Source organism: Sebastes umbrosus, chromosome 7, assembly GCF_015220745.1.
Source record: "Sebastes umbrosus isolate fSebUmb1 chromosome 7, fSebUmb1.pri, whole genome shotgun sequence".
Lineage (NCBI taxonomy): Eukaryota > Metazoa > Chordata > Actinopteri > Perciformes > Sebastidae > Sebastes > Sebastes umbrosus.
In genome coordinates this window covers 10,976,362-10,996,375 of record NC_051275.1, presented here as the reverse complement: position 1 = coordinate 10,996,375, position 20,014 = coordinate 10,976,362, and the positions used below count along the sequence as shown (strand labels likewise).

The window sequence follows — 20,014 nt, the reverse complement described above, 5'->3', positions numbered from 1 at the left end:
CATTTTCAACCAGAGGAAGGAAATCTACCCTCCCTTTTTTTACTACAGAGGAAGTGGGATGAGTTCATAAAGAAGTGCAGTAAAGGCAAAAGTCATTTAGAGGGAAAACTTTTCAATAAAAAAAACATTAGCATATGCAGACAATAACAAAACGTGGCCCAAATGTCTCCAGAGGATATGGAATGTGTTTTGGTGCTACGTGGCAGGAAGATGGGGGTAGCAGAGGGAAGGGGGGTAGACAGAGGCGAGGAATGGGGTTGCACCCCTTCAGCGTTTCCTCAATGACTTCCAGAGGCCAACCTCCCAAATCACTGAAACCAAAACAACTGTGACACCAAGCAGGGCCATTAGGAAAACCTGCTTACAGTACCGTAGTGGAGACATAATCTCATGTGTTCACTAATGACTAGGTTCCTCGCTGTGTGCAGCCGTAGGATGTTTAATTTCTAAATGAAATGTAATGATGGAAAGTCTGGAGGCTTTGTGAAAATATGGGAGGGATATATTCAAGGCAGGGACTGATATTAAATAGAAAGTGATATCTACGACTTGACACACCACTACCTACATGCCATTTTTCTCAATGGTTAAAAACAGATCCATATTTTCTCTCTCCCCTCCAGGCCAAGTAGTTAAAAGCTAAGTAGACATGGGCATGTCCAAGCTCATTTCTACTGCACTGGGAATGTGATATATGGTAGGCCCTGCTCACCATGTGGAGCTTGTGAGGCTGGCACAAAATCACAACTTCTTGGAACAGCAAATATTTATCTAAGCACCATTACGTCAGCAATGAGCTATTTAATGCATCTGCAGCTGTAGAGGAAGCATCTAGTAATTAAAAAATATGGCCTCTGCTGCTCATTATCAGCATCGACATGAATAGATTTGTTAAAAAAAAAAAAAAGAACTGGAAATGAATCACAGCATGACAGTGATGGATGGTGATTCATGTCTCACTGCTAGTTACCACTTTAGTGTGTTGGAAGTCCTTAAATGACCCTGAAGCTTAATTTAAACATGCAGTGGTACAGACAAGGGGCCGCTTGACCCCCATTTTACAAGGTAGTGCACTAAACCCTAATACAACAAACAAGGAACAGCAAGAAGATAATGGAGATGTTCAGTTTCAGCCTGAGGGAAGTGCTTAAAGAGAACATCTATTCTTGAAGGGCATTGAAAAGGCCTATGTTGTAATTACTCTGAAAATTAAAGAGTTGTGTTTGGATGGAACAACATGGACATGTTTCTCCCAGACCTACAAACAGGAGGGATCAAAGACACAGAGGAATGTTTTACTGTGTGTGGCTACAATTACAGCGTAAACAATGAAACGTAAAAGTTCAACTAAACTCAACCAAGTCTATAAATTCCATCTAATTAACAGCTGCAACTTATACCTTTTATAGTACAGAACAAGACATCAAGGCTTGGGTTTTGGGCTGGGGAAAGGAAAAAGGAAATATTGTAGGAGCTGTCAATATTACTTACTTGGAGAGGGACACTCCTCCTGCTTTCCCAATGAGCTCCTCATGGTGGAGGACGGCGTCATTCCAAGGAACGTCAAGGAATTTCAGCAGTGTCTTCATCCATTTCTCAGGATGAAGGACCAACTGTTCGTAGTGCACAGGTAGGCATTTGTCCGCCGCCTCCAGGCACTGAGTGTACATGGTCTCTATGGCCCGATTCCACTTGGTCAGGCAGTCCCGGTAGCTGCCCAGGTCAAAGCCGGCGATAGTCACCTTCCGTGAGATCATCGAGTGGACCGAAGCCCGGCCATCACGAATCATGAGTAAAAACTTGGCACGGGGAAAGATTTTGGCCAGGTAGGAAAGCGACTTCAAAGCAAAAGGGTCCTTGTTGCAGAGAAAGTTGGCGGGCTCTCCATGTTTGACAATTATTTCCAACAGGAAGGCCTGCATGGCGGCGTCCAGCACCTCATCTGTCACACCGGCCTCGTCCAGGCGCATCTTCTCCCGGCCCGAACGGCTCCACATCTGCTTCATGGCCAGGATACGAGGGATGACGCGGGTTTCTTCGCCACAGCGTACCTCAGGGTGGGCGTCCAGCATGGCACGCATTAGCGTGGTCCCACTGCGGGGCACTCCACCGATGAAGATGAGCGGCATGTCTTTGTTGTAAATAAAAGGCGTGCTGAGATTCTGGCCTGTCCGTAAGGTAGTCCGCATGCTGCCTCCCAGCGCTGACAGAGGCAGTATCCCGCCCGGCTGCATGCGCTCTTCGATGCGATGGTGGCACTCCATGGCGTGGCGGCCAAGGTAGAAGACCGTGACCGAGCTGATGACCAGACAGGCCACCAGCAAGTTCTGTTTCAGCTTGCCAATCATGTTGCAGACCACAGGGGGGAGAGGACAATATCACCACAGGGGCAATGTAGGGGGAGGGATGGGGAAAAAAGAACTTAAGGGTAATCAAGGTTCCCACCCTTTATGGTTGTTTGCTGGGAACCGGGCATGGATCGAGCTCCCTGGTGCACAGCAGGCGTTGAGTCCCCAGCTCCATGAGGCCTGGATTGTGGAACAAAACACAAAAGACATGCAGTTAGTGCTGATTATACACCAGGGCAACATTCCTCAAGCAAAGTTAACAACAAAACCTAATCAAAAGTACCATTTCATGTCCCCGATTTTTAAATAACTCCTGTGACAGATGTCAGCCACCAGGACACTCTGAATGCACGTCAAACACATCTCAGAACAGATCTACAGAGTGAGAGAGGAGAGTGATCACCACAATCTCTTTATTTGACAGGCCTTTTGATCTCAGGCCAACATTACTGAGTGATTTTACTGCAGACAGTCTTGAATCACAAAGTTGACACAGAACGGCTTCAAACACAATTATGACAATGAAGTAACCACCAGAAAAACTAATGAACTCTGTCTCTCAGGCGTTTTATGGAGAGTTAGAAATAATTCAATGGTGACGGAAAGATAAATGACTAAGACTCTCTGCTGTGTGTAGAAACGAGGATTATTTTTCATCTTGCGAGACATCACTCTGGCTTGGAACCTCAGGTAGCGCATACATCATCTGTGACATTTTGCCTTCAGCCTCTAATTTTGACCTGCATGCACACAAACTCATTCTGTAGATAGGGTAATGTGTACTTGCATAAAACACTACAAGTAAAAGCTGCAGGCTTACTACAGCTTATTTGTTAATGAGTTCTGGGGGTGTGTGCACAGAAGGGCCTCATTACAAACTGCATTCAGACTGGTGTAAGTTTCTTGGTGGAAATGTTGGTGGGTAGAAAGTCATCTACAAACTTGATACCTTCACTTGTTAACTTAAAGGCAGGGTTGACGATGTTATCCAGTATACACTATTTGTTATATTGGTTGAAATGGTCTTTACACCCTGACAGCGATTCATTACTTATGAGCTCTGAAAAAAAGGACCGGAAAAGAGCCGTCATCTGTAGCTGCTGTAATCCTGCAAAAACGGTCTCCTTGGAAAGAACCAATCAGATGCCTCCCTGCCCTTACTCTACCCTTGGCGTGCACCAGCCTGAACTCAAAGCGCGTCTCCGCCGCAAGTTTACTGGAGAATGGAAGAGAAAACTCAGCCAAAAGTAGCACTGCCGCGGTTACTTGTCATGAGGTAGCATGTTGAGTTGAGGTCCTCTCTGCTCTGTGTCTGTGAAGTAGTTACGATGCGGCGGTGCTCGTGCATGTGTCGGGGGGGCGTTGCCTTGGAAGGAGCCCCGAGGGAAGGGGGAGGGGGAGGTTAAGACAGAGCTCCTGAGGTTACTTTCAAATTATGCAAGCTTTCCAACATCGTCGACCCTATCTTTAAGCAACCAGTGTGAGCAGCAGCATCACTGATATAAAATGACGAGCCGTTTTAACATTTAATAGCTAAGCTTGACGATCCGGAACAAGGCAAAAGTGAGCATGGCTCACATAACCCCCCCGCTCACTGCTTGACCCCTACTAAAGTGGGGCCAAAGGTTTTGCCCTTTTGAAACTAATGGAACTATTTAGCACAATGTAGTTTGTTATTAGCTCACCTTCCTCAAGTGCAGGGAGCCCAAAAATGTGGGCATCTATTTCTAACTCTGTCAAACATTGATGCAGCCAAAATATATATATGCACTCAGTGATTTTCTCACACCTCAGTTACTGCATTGCGCAAGGCTGATCAGATCACACCACTGTCACATCCTGGAAAACCTGAACATGCTAAGTTTTGACAACTACATTGCATTTGCAAACGGCAATCTTATCTAAGTGTTTACATGGCCAGGCTCCTCAGGCTCTCTGCGACATGGTGCGACCATTACAGGCCTTTGGATTGCTCCATAGGAATACTACTGCAGGGAACTGTAAAGTATCACAGTGCAACACCTCCTCTCGCCAGATGTCCCTTTTTTATAAAGGGAGTTTATGGAATGTGCTGCCTATTGAACTCAAAAAAGACCAACACTTTCAACATTTTAAAAATAAATTGAAGGAATTTTTAAAAGTGTGTGTCTGTGTAAGAGGGAGGAGGGTTTTATATGTGTTACTTTAAAGGCCCTTCTAGTGATGTGCACTGGAAATAAGCAGTAGCTATAAATGCAGCCTGTGATACATTCAACTGGAAGATTGTTGTGCAATTCTCTATGTATATGTATTTGTTCCTATCAAATAAACAAGAAAGAAAGAAAAAAAGAAAGAAAAAAAGAAAGAAAGAAAGAAAGAAAGAAAGGCTCCATCAGCCTTGTTCTGCATCCCTCTGTGAGAGGGGTGATGAACTCAGAGCAGCAGACTCCCCTTCATGGTATCTGAGGGACTGTTTGGATGCATATTCGTCTCAGCAGAGCACAACAGAATGATGCAAGACACTGTCATCTTCTTTGTTCTAACTTGTGAGATTTTAATTAGGGACTTTGTTACTTTCCAGCAATAGATAACTGCTAAATGACATTAAATGCCCCGGGAGTATGTGAAAGTCTGAAGATACATGGAGATCCCAAGGTCTTCACATACAGCTATGTTTAGAACTGCCTTTCCGACTACATGTGTGGCAGCCAAGGGCGACTGCTGACGAAGACAGAAATCAACAATTTCCATCTGTGCCCAGCCCTGAGGAAACCACACACTGGCTAAAAAAACACTAAAATTTGAAAACAGGAGTATGATCAATAGAAATGAAGAAGACGGACTGCTGACTGATTCTCAAACTATTAGGTTTGGGTGGAGATGCCACCACAAAAATTCAAAAAGGGGATTAACTACATTTCAGAAAGCTATTACAGCCATCACTGTCTCTATTATGATTAGCCAATGTGAGAAATCCATCATCTAAATGCTATTCAAGAGGTATGTCCCGCCTCAACAAGAATACATGCCTGGAGAAATAGATACTGAATTTTAGCCAAAAATATTAGCTGGCATGTCAAATCCAAAAATACTGGTATTGACCTGCATAATGTAGAAGCTTTTCCTAGAAAGGAACTTGGTATTAGATCTAAGTACAGAATATTTGAGGGATTCACGTTGTCATTTTTTCCTCAGTGTTATATTATAGCTACAGTATGCGCCCGGTGCCAGGAGAGTCTGTATTGTCAGAACAGGGCACTGACGTGTAGCCTGTCGTGGCCAAGTCACAACAATAATTTATGACTCTCAATCGTCTAATCTGACATAGTGACCATCGTAACCGTCAAAAATATTGTGTAGTCTGATCGTGGCATAACATAAGTCCCTATATTCTTTACTGTATGTGAATCTGTTTGGCCAGGTTGGGACAGACCCGGGGTGGCCGATGCATCACCCTGCCATCTGTTTCCTCTCTGACACCAAGTTGCCAACTTCTTCCCAGTGGGTTACTCATACCTAATGAGCCACGTGGCTGCTGTTGCTTTTAAGCAAACATCCTCAACTGTTAACGCGTAGTTAAACAAGTTAGGAGCATTTCACAACAAAACATTACAGCTAATTCCTTGCATTAGCCTGCCAGTGAGAGGGAGCTCAAGCTGCAGATAAATGCTTCAAGTGTTACCTCTGCACTGGGACTGAGGAATGTAGAAAATGCGTAAATACTGCCCAAAGGTTCTTACAGTCGCAGCATTTGACAATGTTGATTTCTTTCTTTTCCTGTCGTCAGTCTTTGTCTTTTCTTTCAGCCCACCCACACACTCTCTGTCTTCTCCTTGGTGATTCAGTGTTAAAGGGAGGGGGAAGTCACAAAGCTTGCCAGACTACCAACACCTTTAGTCTATTAGTGGGAGTACAACAGGGGCCTGCCGTTTCCCCAAGGCTGCCGCAACTGCCCTCAAAAGGGAAAGACCACATTCGGATTCATTTCTGCAGTTAGATACAATCAATCTGGGCGGCTGAGTGCAATTCAGGTCAAGTCTCACTGAGATTTAAGATAATTTTTTCAAGGAAGGCCTTACCGAAACAGCAGCTGCACAGAATGATACAGACAAGCAACCAACAAAAGATATAGACTAAATAAATAGCTGATAAAAGTACGATCATCTATGACAGTGAACTAAAAAGGGTAAAGTTTTGCAGGAAATGAAAGGAGGCAAACCAGGTGAGAACCTGATCTTGAGAAGAAAGCGGTGAGAAACAAAGAGTTGGAAGGTGAGAAACACAACCACAGATGAGTCACTGGTATCATCACAGGCCAGTTGAGGTAAACCATAAACTATACAGCAAGTCATTATTCAATCTTTTTAAACACAGAGAACTGCTGCAAGCTGACTGAAAGTGTTTGTGTAGAAATGTCCATGAACAGTGAACAAGAGGGTTTGGGCGATATGACAATATGTAGAAGGGGTGTGACGAAATATCGCGCCACGAAATATCGCGATATAAAAACGTGACGCAAAACTGAATCGTGATATCAGGGCATAATAGGCACGAAGAAGAAGAAGGCTGAGTATGCGTCATATCTTCACGTCTACAACACATGCGCAGTAAAATCTGGTCTGCCCTCGCCGAAATGTAACCAATCGCAACGCCCGGCCGCAGCTTCAGTTACACTGCGCATGTGTCATACCCCAAGAGCCATGTCCGCCCGTGACCCAGCCTCCTTTTATAGGCCTTGATGCTCTGTGTCGGAGCTCCACACACATCAACACACTCGGTGAACAGCTGATCAGAGAGGCCGCGGTGGAGACGAGTTGACAACCATGTGTAAGTGCAATAAAACTTTGCAAGTGTAAAGCCAATTTACGTTATTACACCTGTTCAACAAGCATATACACGATGAAACGGTTGAACATGTAAGAAAGCGACGTTTCAATCTGCTCTGTCCGCTGTCTCTCATCCACCGCTGCTGTTTACACAAGCACAGCGCGTTAGCTCGGCAGCTAACAGCTAACTGTTAACACATGTAAGTTATTTAGTTGAGTTGTGAATGGCTTTAGTTCTCTCTAGTAAGCCTTGTTTCAGTGTATGTGTCCGGGGAGTTTATTGTGAAGGCTTGCTTAATGTCAATATTGGATTTTTATATGATATTAGCATTGGGTGTGATGATGGCTCTTTATTACTACAGCATTAGCCAAAAACAGACATTCCTGTCTGGTTATATTATCAGTTTCTTAACAGATTTTCCATTACTATAGCAGGATATATCATAATATCGGAACATTAAATGACATTTTTTCGTAGGAGGATTTTATCTATATCGTCCACTACTAAGTGTATTTTCAGGCAAACTTGTCTCCTCTCAACTTGCTTTGTCTGCTTTTATTTCTTTATTTTTATATTGCTGATTTTATACATTCATTCCCAGAATTACAGTACTTCCTCTGCATGTTCATAAAAGTAGAGCTGACATGATTAGTCAAGTAATGGATTAGTCAGTCAAAAGAAAATTTATCTGCAACTATTTTGATTATCGTTAATAGTTTCAGTCAAAATTCTGTAAATCCAAGCTTCTTGCTGCTGTTCTTTGACATGGTATTGTAAACTGAACTTCTTTGGGTTTTGGACTGATGGTTCTGACATTTTGTAGACAAAACGATTAAATGATTGGCCGATTAATTGATGAGCAAGTATTAGGAAAAAGACGAACAACCAAACAATAGACAGGGTCCAGAAATGTATAGGGGATTGCAAGTGGCTGTTTCATCAGGGTTGTTTGGTGTATTTCTGTCTTAAAATCATTCTGCGCAGCATTATTGATACACCTTAACGATAGCGATTTGAGATGGAGCCCCTTCAGAGGTGAAGCTTTATGAATGCCTGACTGATAACAAGCTGCGGTTGAGATTCAGAGCAGTGTCGTGTTACATCTTGCACCAGGGCTGAAATGTGTTTGTGTTAAATTAATTGAGGCTCTTCTCTCCTGTTACTGACATTGTATCCTCCGTGCAGCATATTTTTTCTCCATTGATCTGTTAGGGGAAGCAGCGGAGGCTGAGGCTGCTCTCCATGGAGCGACGGTGAAACCAAACCACACCAACACTTAATAACTCCACACCTCATGAAGCTCTGGCGTGAGACGGTCTGTGGTACTGATAAGGAAAGGAAAATAACAGGAAACCAAGATTCCACAAAGTTTCCTTTGATCTAATCGAATTCGAAATCGAATTGCTTGATAAGAATGCCAGGAAGGCTAAAATGTTTCTTTGATTATAGGTTCTAATGATTAGTCGATGAATGATCACTCCGTCTGGCATAGGAAGTCAGGAGCTGAACAGAGTCAGTTTGTTGCCTCTAAATGGAAGAGTGGAGGGATTCAAAATACACCAAAAGTGGGGGGCTGAACAGGGCGTCCCGCTTTTAACCTCACATTTCACAACATAATCAAGCTCATTGAAATAACTCCTTTCACTCTATTTGGAACTTTATTCTCTCTAATGACGCACGTCAAAACCATGATGTCAGCAAGCTCAAATACATTTTTAAATCAAGTATAGATATAACCGTGTTCTACAATGGACGGCATTAATATGCCCATTATCAGTCTGATTAATCAAGTATTCATGTATTTTTGGATCGGCCTTCCCAAGTGATCGGCGCGTACGGTTGTATACATCAACCAGCTATCACTCTTCCTGCACGGACTCATTTTTTAATGCAATTCCTTGCCTAAAGGTCGCGCAGATGGGAGTGAAACTGCTGCTGCAGCTCCGCATGATAACGGATGACACTGGAATGGCCTGGTTTCTGCTGCTTTACATCAATGACACCGTGTCCTTGTTACTATGCCGTGTTTCCGCTGCATGGTACGGCTCTGCTCAACTCGACTGGACTTTTGGTACTGAGTCCTTTTCTCTATTTTGTTTCCCACTGCAGATTGTACCCCCTTAGTGCAGGTGGCATTCTCAGCTGATTGCCGTTGCGATGGCGTATGACACTACCTTGTTATCATCTTCAACAGGACACTCGCTGAATCATTTCAATTCAATTTGAACAGCAACCGAACACAGAGGAACATCTGCACTTTGTACGGCGTACTGTATGGTGTCGCTTTGCGAGCTGCCATTTTTAAAAATCTGGGTCGAGTGAATTATAAATTGCAGTCGCTCTTGACAGCAGCTTGGCTATTTAAAAACTGTGGCTTTGTGCAAGATGTCCCACCTCGATTCTCTCTGACCAATCAGTGGATTGCAGTATTTTAACTCCGTCTTCTAGTATCGGCTCAGTTCTCTTGGAACCTCAACTGAGGTGGTACCAAGAATGCAGAGGTGCTATTGGTACCATCCTCAACTTTTGCTAACGGAAACGCAAAAATAACCGTTTTAATGTGAACTGAGCTGAACTGGACGGCTTGGTGACCACACTCTGCACTGGAAAAGGACTGAGACTGATTTCACTGCAGTTGTCCTAATTCCTAATTACTTTCACCGGCTAAAATTAAATGCATGAGAATGGAAGGAACACTGACTATCTGTGATTGACCATCTATCACCAAAACAAGTGCATCTGCATTGGCATTCACTTTCAAAAACTCACAACATACAGCATGTCACCAACATCCTGGACCTAACATGGAATACAGTTTGGGATAATGATAATATTAGGAACCTAAATTACAATGTTCCAGAGAAACAGAAGTCATCACAGTGGCCTTGCTTGTGCAGCCCTGGTCTGCCATCCTCTTACTGACAAATGGTCCATCCTTTATTAAGTTTCCAATCAGATCTGTGATCTGGTACATTCCTTACTTCTACACAACAGCAGGATCAATCAGCAGGACTGTGGCCATTACCCTGTCCACAACCTCTGCCCCTCAGGCTCAGGCATAAATCACATGCTATGAACAAACCCAATCAACCTCCAGCTAGAATGTATAGCTGACAGGGAGAAGAGATGCCTCTCTCCAGGCAAGACAGACTCATTCCAGTTGGAGTAAAGTCACGATCCAGCCAGCATTTGCAAACTAATCCAACGGTGTGACTGTTGGCTTCTTAATACATGGCTGTTCCTCTGCATCCAAGCATTATCTGCAGGGATTACAGAGCAAATAAACCAGGGACGAGGGCAAACACAGTTGCCCTCCTCCCCCATTATTTGTACAAACCTTGAGTCAACCTTGGGTTCCCGGGGGATTTCATTTGCTTATGCACCTGTCACACTGTTTATGACCTGCAGGGACCTGGTCTACGTGTTCAGAATGGATGGTGAGCAATTAAAGCTTAGACAATCTGACATTTCTTTAGAAAGGAAAAGCCCAGCCCCTTTAGTACGATTCATCTCCTTTAATGTTTGTTTAATCCCAGAGCCTGTAGCCACGGGAAACTATGTGTCTTATTTGAGTTGTATTATATTCACTGTCAGCCTAAATGTTTGAAACAAATTAATGAGGTGTTCTGACTGTAATGTTATGCCTGCTCCCTTTTTTCCACATAAAATATCACACACACGCCCATGAACTCACAAGCAAAGGATGCGGAAGGGATAAAGACTCAATGGTCGAATAACACGGGGAGTGGTTGCTTTATTGTGGTTCGCCAACAGCATTAAATAGCCTCGATCAGAACCATAAAGGACGTTAAACAAACTGACCTGCTCTGACAAGCCAGTTCCATTTGAAAAGGAAGTAACAGCAGAGGGTTTCTTGGCTTAGTTGAAAGGTCAGCATTTGCAAAAAAACTGCATGGTTTCAAATTCTGCCTCTGACAAGAGCATGTGGCTAAGAGCAACGACCTGCCTGTGTGCAGTGTAGTCCCATCTCCCACCTCGTCCACGGGACACGAGCTGCACATGTGGTTGCTCAGGAGCACAACATACTGCACTATACTGTACACTCACTGTGAAATATCAATACTACTCAGGTGTAATTCATACTGTGCAATATTCATTCCCACTGTACAATATCATTTTTCCACTTGTACAATTGTGCTAATTGTCTGGTAACAGTCAATACTGTATATATTTTGTTGCTATTTTTTATATTTTCCCTTGTTTATATTGTTCCTATTTTTATGTTTCCTTCTATTTAAATTGTTCATATTTTGTTTCACTTTAGTTTTGCTTTTTGCACCGTGTTGTATCTTGCTTTTTGTTTTTACCGATGCTTCTTGTTTTTTGCACCATCCCCTTTGCTGCTGAACACTGCAAATTCCCCCACTGTGGGACTAATAAAGGAATATCTTAACTTATCTTATCTAACGGTCACGCTACTAAAACAAAACCAAACCTGTAACTTTACAAAGTGCGTGAGACAGATAATCGGAGGAGAGCTAGTTAACGTTAGCAGTAAGCAGCCAGTGGACAGCCCACTTCTGCAGCTGCTTGGCTGAATAACAGAGGTACAGTAAAGGCTAATGCTAACGGAGGTTACATTGAGTTACATTATGATGTGTTCAAGCTCTATTCATTTTGGGAAAATGTTGTTTTGGGCAGCATCCCCCTGTCTGGGATTCTCTCACAACAATGACCGGCTCGCTGTACATTATCCCTTACATAACATACACACTATGTGACTTTATCTGCAGACTGTCAACACCAACTGACCCGGACCAGAACAGACCTGGTCCAACTTGGTCTGATCAGTAGTCATGCCCAAATCATATTCATCATCAGCTCAACAGTCATAATGTGTGTCCTCGGATTTCCTACAGGAACAGAATATCCCAATATCATGTTTCGGCTTCTCAAAAACATCAATAAAAAGTCACTGTAAATCTATGTTGCTGGAGTTTATCAGCAGATAGATTGTTCTAACATAAACTCAAACCAAACAAACAAGCCTATGACAAGAAGCACTGAAGCTGTTCTGGAGGCTCGCGATGGAACGACACCTTACTCAGAAACTTTATGTTGGTTTGTCCTTTCATCTGAAACCCATTTGTATGCTGATGGCAGGTCTGGGATCTGCATTGATCTGAATGTGAAGATCCAATAGACTCAAGCATTTCTCTTTGACCTTACAAGGTTGCAGATGTGTAATATGTCACCATACTGCCTCTGTTGAAGCATCCTGCTTCCTCTATCATGAATTGGGTAAACTGTCACTCCCCCACTCGGAAAACTACTCATTGTCAATAAATGTCAGCTCATGTCTTACTGGAGTACATGCAGTTCACACAGGAAGTGGTCACACATCAAACTACAGCAGTCCTGCCTGCATGCAGTATCTATCATTAGCAGTATGTTATATAAATACAATTTGTAAGGCAGTGAGAGACCATCTGGGCTGCCAGGGTTGTCAGTGTTGCACTGGTGACTGTTTTTATTCAGATTCATGGTTTGCATGTTTTTTTAGCCGACAGTATTTACAATAAATCCTACATAGATACTTCACTGCTGATTCTTCTAAATCATACTGAATTGTGTTTTCTAGTTGTCCAACGAGGCAGTGATTTCTCTCATTTTACTATGCTACTAGTGCATTGCTCGTTGAAAACATTCCTGCTCAGAATCAGCCAAATGTTTGTACCCCGAACTAACTTACAAACATCCCCCAAAGCTCTTTGAAAATATACATCTCAGCTGTATACTACTTACTGTGTACTTCTACTTCAGAGGAAAACATTGTAGTACTACATTTACCTGACGGAGAAATGTTACTGGTTGCAGATTCAGATTTGACTCACAAAGTATAACAATTAAAAAAAATATGATATTCATTAAACTATCCAGCATCATGTTAGAATTAAAAGCTCCACCTTGAACAGACGTTCAGTAAATTTCAGTACATTGTGCTGATAATACCTCTCATTCACTCTTCACCTTAATGAGACATTTGAGGACATCATCTTAGGCTTTGGGACACACTGATCCATATTTTTCACCATTTTATAAACCAAACAACTAATTGATTAATCGAGAAAACAATCAGAGTACAGAGTAATGAACAATAAAAGTAATCGTTAGTTGCAGCCCTAAATAAATTATCAAAATAGTTGATAATTTTCTGTTTATCTACTAATCAATGAATTGTTTCGTCACCCTGGGTTTGAGAGGCCAGACTCGTACTGGAGCGTGTCATGTCTTCAGATTTATGCAATGTGTTTCACCATGTTTCATCATGTTGGCAATGTTTTCCCTTTACAGGAAATTTGAGGCACTGTCCTTTCACAACTACTCGCTGACTGCCAAAGTTACTCGTGTTAACCAGCAGTCCACTTCCGTGTTTTGGTACGGTTGGCTTTCACACCTGATGCGAACCGTGCCCGAGTACACATGAACCGTACTCCAGACCACCTTTTCAAGTGGACTCGAGTACGGATCGACGAACTGTGCCCGAGTACGGTACGGAGCGTTCACACTAATCAGAAGAACTGGACTTTGGGGACAAGTTTACTCGGATCTGGGCCCGGGTCCCACATTCCAAACGCAGTTATACTACATCTACAAGACACAATAATAGGTCCATTCTTTTCTCACTGAGATACAGCCAGTCACCAGGGAAACCTGACCAATGTGTGGGTGGTCACCAAACTTGCTGGCTCAGAGTTCAACTGTTCCCAGACACTTCTCATGAACACCATGTGTTCTTGTTTCCCGTCATGTAATATAATACCACTTCTCTAGTGCTCGGTAGCTTTAACTCACAAAGATGGCAAAACAAAAAATTGTGATGTGTGTCGGCAGTAAACTTTGTAGCCGCAGACAACTACACAAGGCTCTGTTCTCACTCACAATCAGCCAACAAACTGTGAGGTCCATCAATCCAGTGTTTCACTGTGAAAACAAGGCTGTGCAGAAGATCTACTGCTATTCCAGGAGGTTTGATGAATGTGGGCCCCCACATCAGTAAGTCCTTATGCAGCAAACTTCATAAATATGGGCCCTGCTTTGCAGTTGAAATCCTGGCTGGGCTCAGCGGACACACAGCTGCTTGACTGAATGTAATAATTGTGATGCAGCAGTGGGTGCTCTTTTCAGACAAGGAAATGAGAGCATAAGTGAGGTTGAGTCCAACTGATGGAGCTCTGCAGCTGTGGAAGCCGACCCACTGAGAGCAGCCAGCACTGAGAAATACACTGAATTCAACTGGACTTGAGTCTTTTCTCCCCTTAAGACCACCTGCACACAGCAGATGTGCTCCTGGCTACCAGGACACTGGTAGACTCTGCCCCTCGCTGGCCACTGGAAACTCTCCTTTCAGCTCTCTACAAAGTAGTTTTATAAACGTTCATCCTTGTAAGCCTGCAGGCTACTATTGCATCTTTGTAACAATGTTTCTGACAGATGAGCCAAGTATTTCCTATATTTTCTTGCTGGTTTGACATCTGCAATAAGCAATGGAGGGGAATATGAAGCTATCAATCGGGCTGATCATTGCACTCAGCAGCCTGTGACATAGCCATGGTAAACAGCATCGCTGCTGTCTGAGAATGATGGAAGAGTTCAGTGGGAATTTTGCAGTTTTGGCACTTAATCGAGGCCACATCAGGATAAAGCAAAAGGTTTTGTTAGGCGTCTAACAGGACCTAGCCAGGATAATAACTCCATGTTTCCACTATGTGTGGATCTCATATTAAAGGTACTATATATAACTTTCAGAAGATCCTTGTTATTGATGACTCACGTGGCCATGACTGCAGTCAGCATCCTGACGTCTCTCGACGTAGTCCATTAATTCCTGATAATGGACAGCTCGTCGGGCATTATCCATTACATAATGTTCTGTAATGTTCCTATATTTTATTTGGACCACTGGCTCCATGATACTGACTAGCTTGCAGCTAGCAAATTACTTTATCAGCTAATGTTATGAAGCAACCAAGCAGATCCATGCTGCATAAGCCACTGTAAGTTACAGCAAGCCGGCCAACCATAGCTTAAGCACTCAAGAAAGTATTTTAGCTGCACACTGTTGGCGCTTTAGGGGAGCTGAAGAGAGGCAAGGCACTCAGGAGCGCGCATAAACGTCATATTCTTTGGATTTTTTGGAGTCCTTAACATAGAAATCAGTCCACAGGCTGTTCTAGGAAACCGAGAAAGTCTGGGAAGGACTCCATTTTTTTAAGTTACTTTACAATCCGTACACACATTGGCATTATAACGTGATTAAAGCACGTTACATATAGTACCTTTAATATACTGTATGGTGCAGACTACTTTGCATGAGCTTGACCAATGTGATTAACTTGAGGCAGGGTCATTTTTTCCAACCCTTGCTGCACTCAAGAGGCCAAAACACGTAGAGTATATAACCACAACACACTCCATTATCTGTTATGTTATACATAACCTCAAACCAAACTCTATTTAATTAGGCTACTGCTTTTAAAATATGTCCTTCAACCCGCAAAGGAGCACAGGTCACATAAAGTCAATGTACGGTTTATGTTTATGTTACGGGTCCCAGAATGTGTTACCACAGCAACGAAGTACGAATCTGTAAAATACAGATAAAGTGCAGCAGCAATGAAGACACGGAAGCGCTCAGTTCGTCATCCAGATTGCATCTATATTCAAATTCACAATAACATATTCCAAACATCACCTTTCTCTGAGTGTCAGTCTCTGTTTCAGTCAATAATAACTGTGGTTTAAGGTAAGTGCAATAAACATTCATGAATCCAATTAGTCCATTAATATTACACATAACAACTCCACATTTCAGGTGTACTGCTTACAGTTTCATACTTAAAGCAACACACTATCACTTTTATATAAGTGCAACATGGCTACTATAATGATATAGTGCAAATAACAGTCATATTAAACTGTACTTTTCTTTTCTAATCTGCTATGATTCTGGACATTCACACTCAATTTAAACATCACTATCACACAAGAGAAATATCAAACACTTTCAATGTGAAACCATTAGGCTGTATAACCAAATATCACAATATACTTCACCTTTAAACTACATTATTTTACAGTGTAAACATCTTCCATAAACAGGTGCAGCTCTGCAACATGTAACTTGCTTTTTATATGAAACACTTCATATTTTATGTTATGGTCTTCTGATTAATTCGTCTTAAGTATCTAAACCACAAAGGAAACAAATTGTCTGAAACAAAGTGTCTGTAATAAGGTCAAATATCTTGGACATTTCATTACTGAAGACATGACAGATGATGATGATATTTATAGGCAATGCAGCAAGATGTACGCACAAGCAAACCTTCTCTTACTGAAGTTTAGTGTGTGTTCAGATAGAGTGATGATGTCTCTGTTCAGAGCATATTGTACACCACTGTTTATACAGCCCTTCTGTGGTCAAACTATAAAAAAGCGAGCTTACAGAGACTTAATGATGCAATGAGAATATTATTAAAAAGACCAAGATGTTCCAGTGCAAGTGAAATGTTTGTGTCTGCAGGCATACATACTAATAATAATACATAATAATATTTATATATAAGACATTGATGTATGTATATATTAATATTTATATTTTTAATCTCTTTAAATCATGACTTTTTATAGTGCTTCCTGTATTGTAATTTATTGTATGTAATGTATTGTTGTTGGGTTTTTTTTCTGTTTTCCTTATCTGGACATTGAGTCTGCAATAAAGTTTGAATTGAATTGAAATTCACATCAAATCTGCACTTCAGATTGGTTCACAGTGCTCTTCAAGGCCGAGGTGTTTTAAGCTGAATTTAATTGAAATACATGAAGTGTCTTGTGGCCCAGCCTGTGTGTCCAAGAGGAAGAGTTGCCTCTTATATTTCTACAATGTCCTCGATGATCTTCAAGGTGTGCAACTGATCGATAATCGATCAGTTCAGCGTTAATGTTAACGTCCCCTCAGGGCGGCGCGTATAGCGGCTCTCTGTCAGCACACATCCCTCCTCCAGGCTACATGCATTCATCTGACATGTACGTGACTTCTACTGTCTTCATAGTCAACATGACAACAAACTAGCAATTATGTAACCAGCGTTTGATGAAAAGTAGCCATGTTGCTGCTGTAACACAATGCATCGTTTAATTGTCGCAGCTCCTCCTGGCTGAAGGGAAGCAGAGAGAGAGAGAGGGACATTGCAACAACACCACCAAATAAAAACCTACCTAATGCTGCGGAGACGACGCAGGAGACTCGGGTCTGTCGGCCAGAAAACCTCCACAGTATCCAGCGAAGATATCCGGACAGTCCTGCCTGTCCTCTCCGCTCACTGCCCGGGCATTTTGTTAGTGTGTGTTCACAGACCGTGTCGGTCGGACAGGCTTGTTGCTGCTGGTAGACTGATAGAGGTGATACCAACCAGACTGCTGCTGCTGCTGAACTGATCTCTGCTGGTGTTGAGAGACGAGCTGTGATTGGTCGGTAAGTCAGAGATGTGGTTGTGTGTCAGAGCTGCTGATTGGTTGAACGGTGTAGGCGGAACTACTGTGGATTTAAAAGCACAGTACATTCATAATGTCAAGGCAATAATCAATTACACTTCATCACTTCTGTAAATATAGATTTTTTTTTATATATATTGATTTTTTTTTCATAAAGGTGACTGGTGCCAGAGGAGATTATTTCTTGCTTGTATCAGTATATAGAAGAAGAAGAAAGAAGAAAGGCACTTTATTAATCCCGAGGGGAAAATATTTTTTTTTCACTCTGTTATATACAGGACACACACACATGCACAAACAAGACTTATGTACATGTATTAATGGAGAGATGTCAGAGCGAGATGGCTGCCCCGAGCAGTTGGGGGTTTGGTGCCTTACTCAAGGGCACCTCGGCAGTGCCCAAGAGGCAAACTGGCATCTCTCCAGCAACCAGTTCACACACAGTACTTGGTCCATGCAGGGACTTGAATCGGCGACCCTCCGGTTCCCAAGCAAAGTCCCTATGGACTGAACTACTGCCGCCCCAAATATATGGGGCAAATGTGACCGCCAAATAATTCTGATGATTAATCTTTAGGTTTTTTCTTTTTTCTTTTGCTTGATTTTTAAGAAAAGATCAGATAAAACTTTATTCATCCCGAGGGAAATTGCTGTGCAGCAGTTGCAATACAAAGTGGGAAAAGGGCAAATATAAAGTCTAAGACGGGGGTCAGCAACCTTTACTATCAAAAGAGCCATTTTAGGCCAAAACCATCCATCCATCTTCAACCGCTTATCTAGGATCGGGTCGCGGGGGCAACAGCTCTAGCAGGGGACCCCAAACTTCCCTTTCACGGGCCACATTAACCAGCTCTGACTGGGGGATTCCGAGGCGTTCCCAGGCCAGTGTGGAAATATAATCTCTCCACCTAGTCCTGGGTCTTCCCCTTGGCCTCCTCCCATCTGGTCGTGCCTGGAACACCTCCCAAGGGAGGCGCCCAGGGGGCATCCTTACTAGATGCCCGAACCACCTCAACTGGCTCCTGTCAACACAAAGGAGCAGCGACTCTACTCCGAGTCCCTCACGGATGACTGAGCTTCTCACCCTAGGCCAAAACAATTTAATAAAACAAATCTGTCTGGGAGCTGCAAAACATTTGAGCATTGTGATGAAGGTAACAGCCTATTAAGTCTAATGCAGTGAGGGCCCAAGTGCAAATGAGAGGCATGACATTGAAGAAACATCTGAGGACATTTGGCTGGAAGCTGCTGCTGGCTTTTCAGCAAATCCATTGTGTGCTTGTTCTGGAAATGTCTTTCAATTACTTTTTTTATTGTCGTATCTGTCCACGCACTATTAAATTCTTGATTTTCCTCCTAGACTTTTCTTTTTTGGGATTTAGAATCCATAGCTATCCTATTGAGCTATTGAGGTTCGGCAAAATTAGAGGATAAGGCACCAGGCCGTAGACGAAACACATTTTGGTTGACTGAAATGATAAAAGATATATATATATTTGGTAGGCTACAGATTTTTACAACTTAAGAATGTAAGAATCACTTTAAACCTACAAGAATGATAAATGAAAATATAAACAGGTTAACGGTAGGGATCAGTCTAGGTGGGGTTGCATATAGATACGTACAGTATGTACAGTATCAGATCTGAAGTATAGGTAGTGTAAGAGTGCACAGCTAATACGGATTGTTCATGATTGTATCCATATTACACACAATGTCCCAGTATTGTACATTATGTCCCATTATGTCCTGAGAGTCAGTTGTAAGGAGTTGAATCTGATGTAGTCTGATGTAGTAGAGACAGTAATCCAGAGGTAACAGAAGGAGAGAGAGAGAGAGAGAGAGAGAGAGAGAGAGAGAGAGAGAGAGAGTTTGGCTCTCACAGTTACAAGAAATATTTTGGACACCAAGAGCCTTCGTCTTGCCACATATAATATTTGGCCCACTTGCTGCATTGGGTGGCTGTATGTGATGCAAATTGAATCATTTGAGTTTTGCATGTTTGAGGTTAGTCTAAATACCATAGCCACAAAACTTGTTCCTTAAAAAGACACTTGTGTTTGTACATGGTAGACCATATGAAAATATCAGCTTGTTAGTTTTTTTAATATGCTATACAGTAAATGAATAAAACAGTTCCAATCATGGTTGGAATTGCAGGTCACAAGGTGCCTACTATTTCTACTATGTCTAAGATATAAATAATAAATGAACTTTCAAGCTCAAAACTTGAAACTAGATTTTGACACGGCCCTTATCATGTCAGCTGATATGAGGTTTAGTGGTACATATTACAAAACAAAAGTTAAATTAGTACAAACCAGTTAACACAGTCAAACTGA

At 42.4% G+C, this 20,014-nt stretch overlaps 1 protein-coding gene across 2 annotated transcripts in view; it reads right to left on the bottom strand.

Annotated features, from left to right (window-relative positions):
* Positions 1-17,626, bottom strand: part of tpst1 (tyrosylprotein sulfotransferase 1) — a 46,196-nt gene extending 28,570 nt beyond the window's left edge. For both annotated transcript variants that reach the window (XM_037774415.1, XM_037774416.1), the window contains exons 1-2: positions 17,397-17,626; positions 1,492-2,528 (exon numbers count right to left, since the gene is read on the bottom strand). In XM_037774415.1, the coding sequence (XP_037630343.1) occupies positions 1,492-2,348 (857 nt within the window). In that variant the 5' untranslated portion in view covers positions 2,349-2,528; positions 17,397-17,626. The remainder of the gene's footprint in view (positions 1-1,491; positions 2,529-17,396) is intronic.
* Between the last annotated feature and the right edge of the window lie 2,388 nt (positions 17,627-20,014).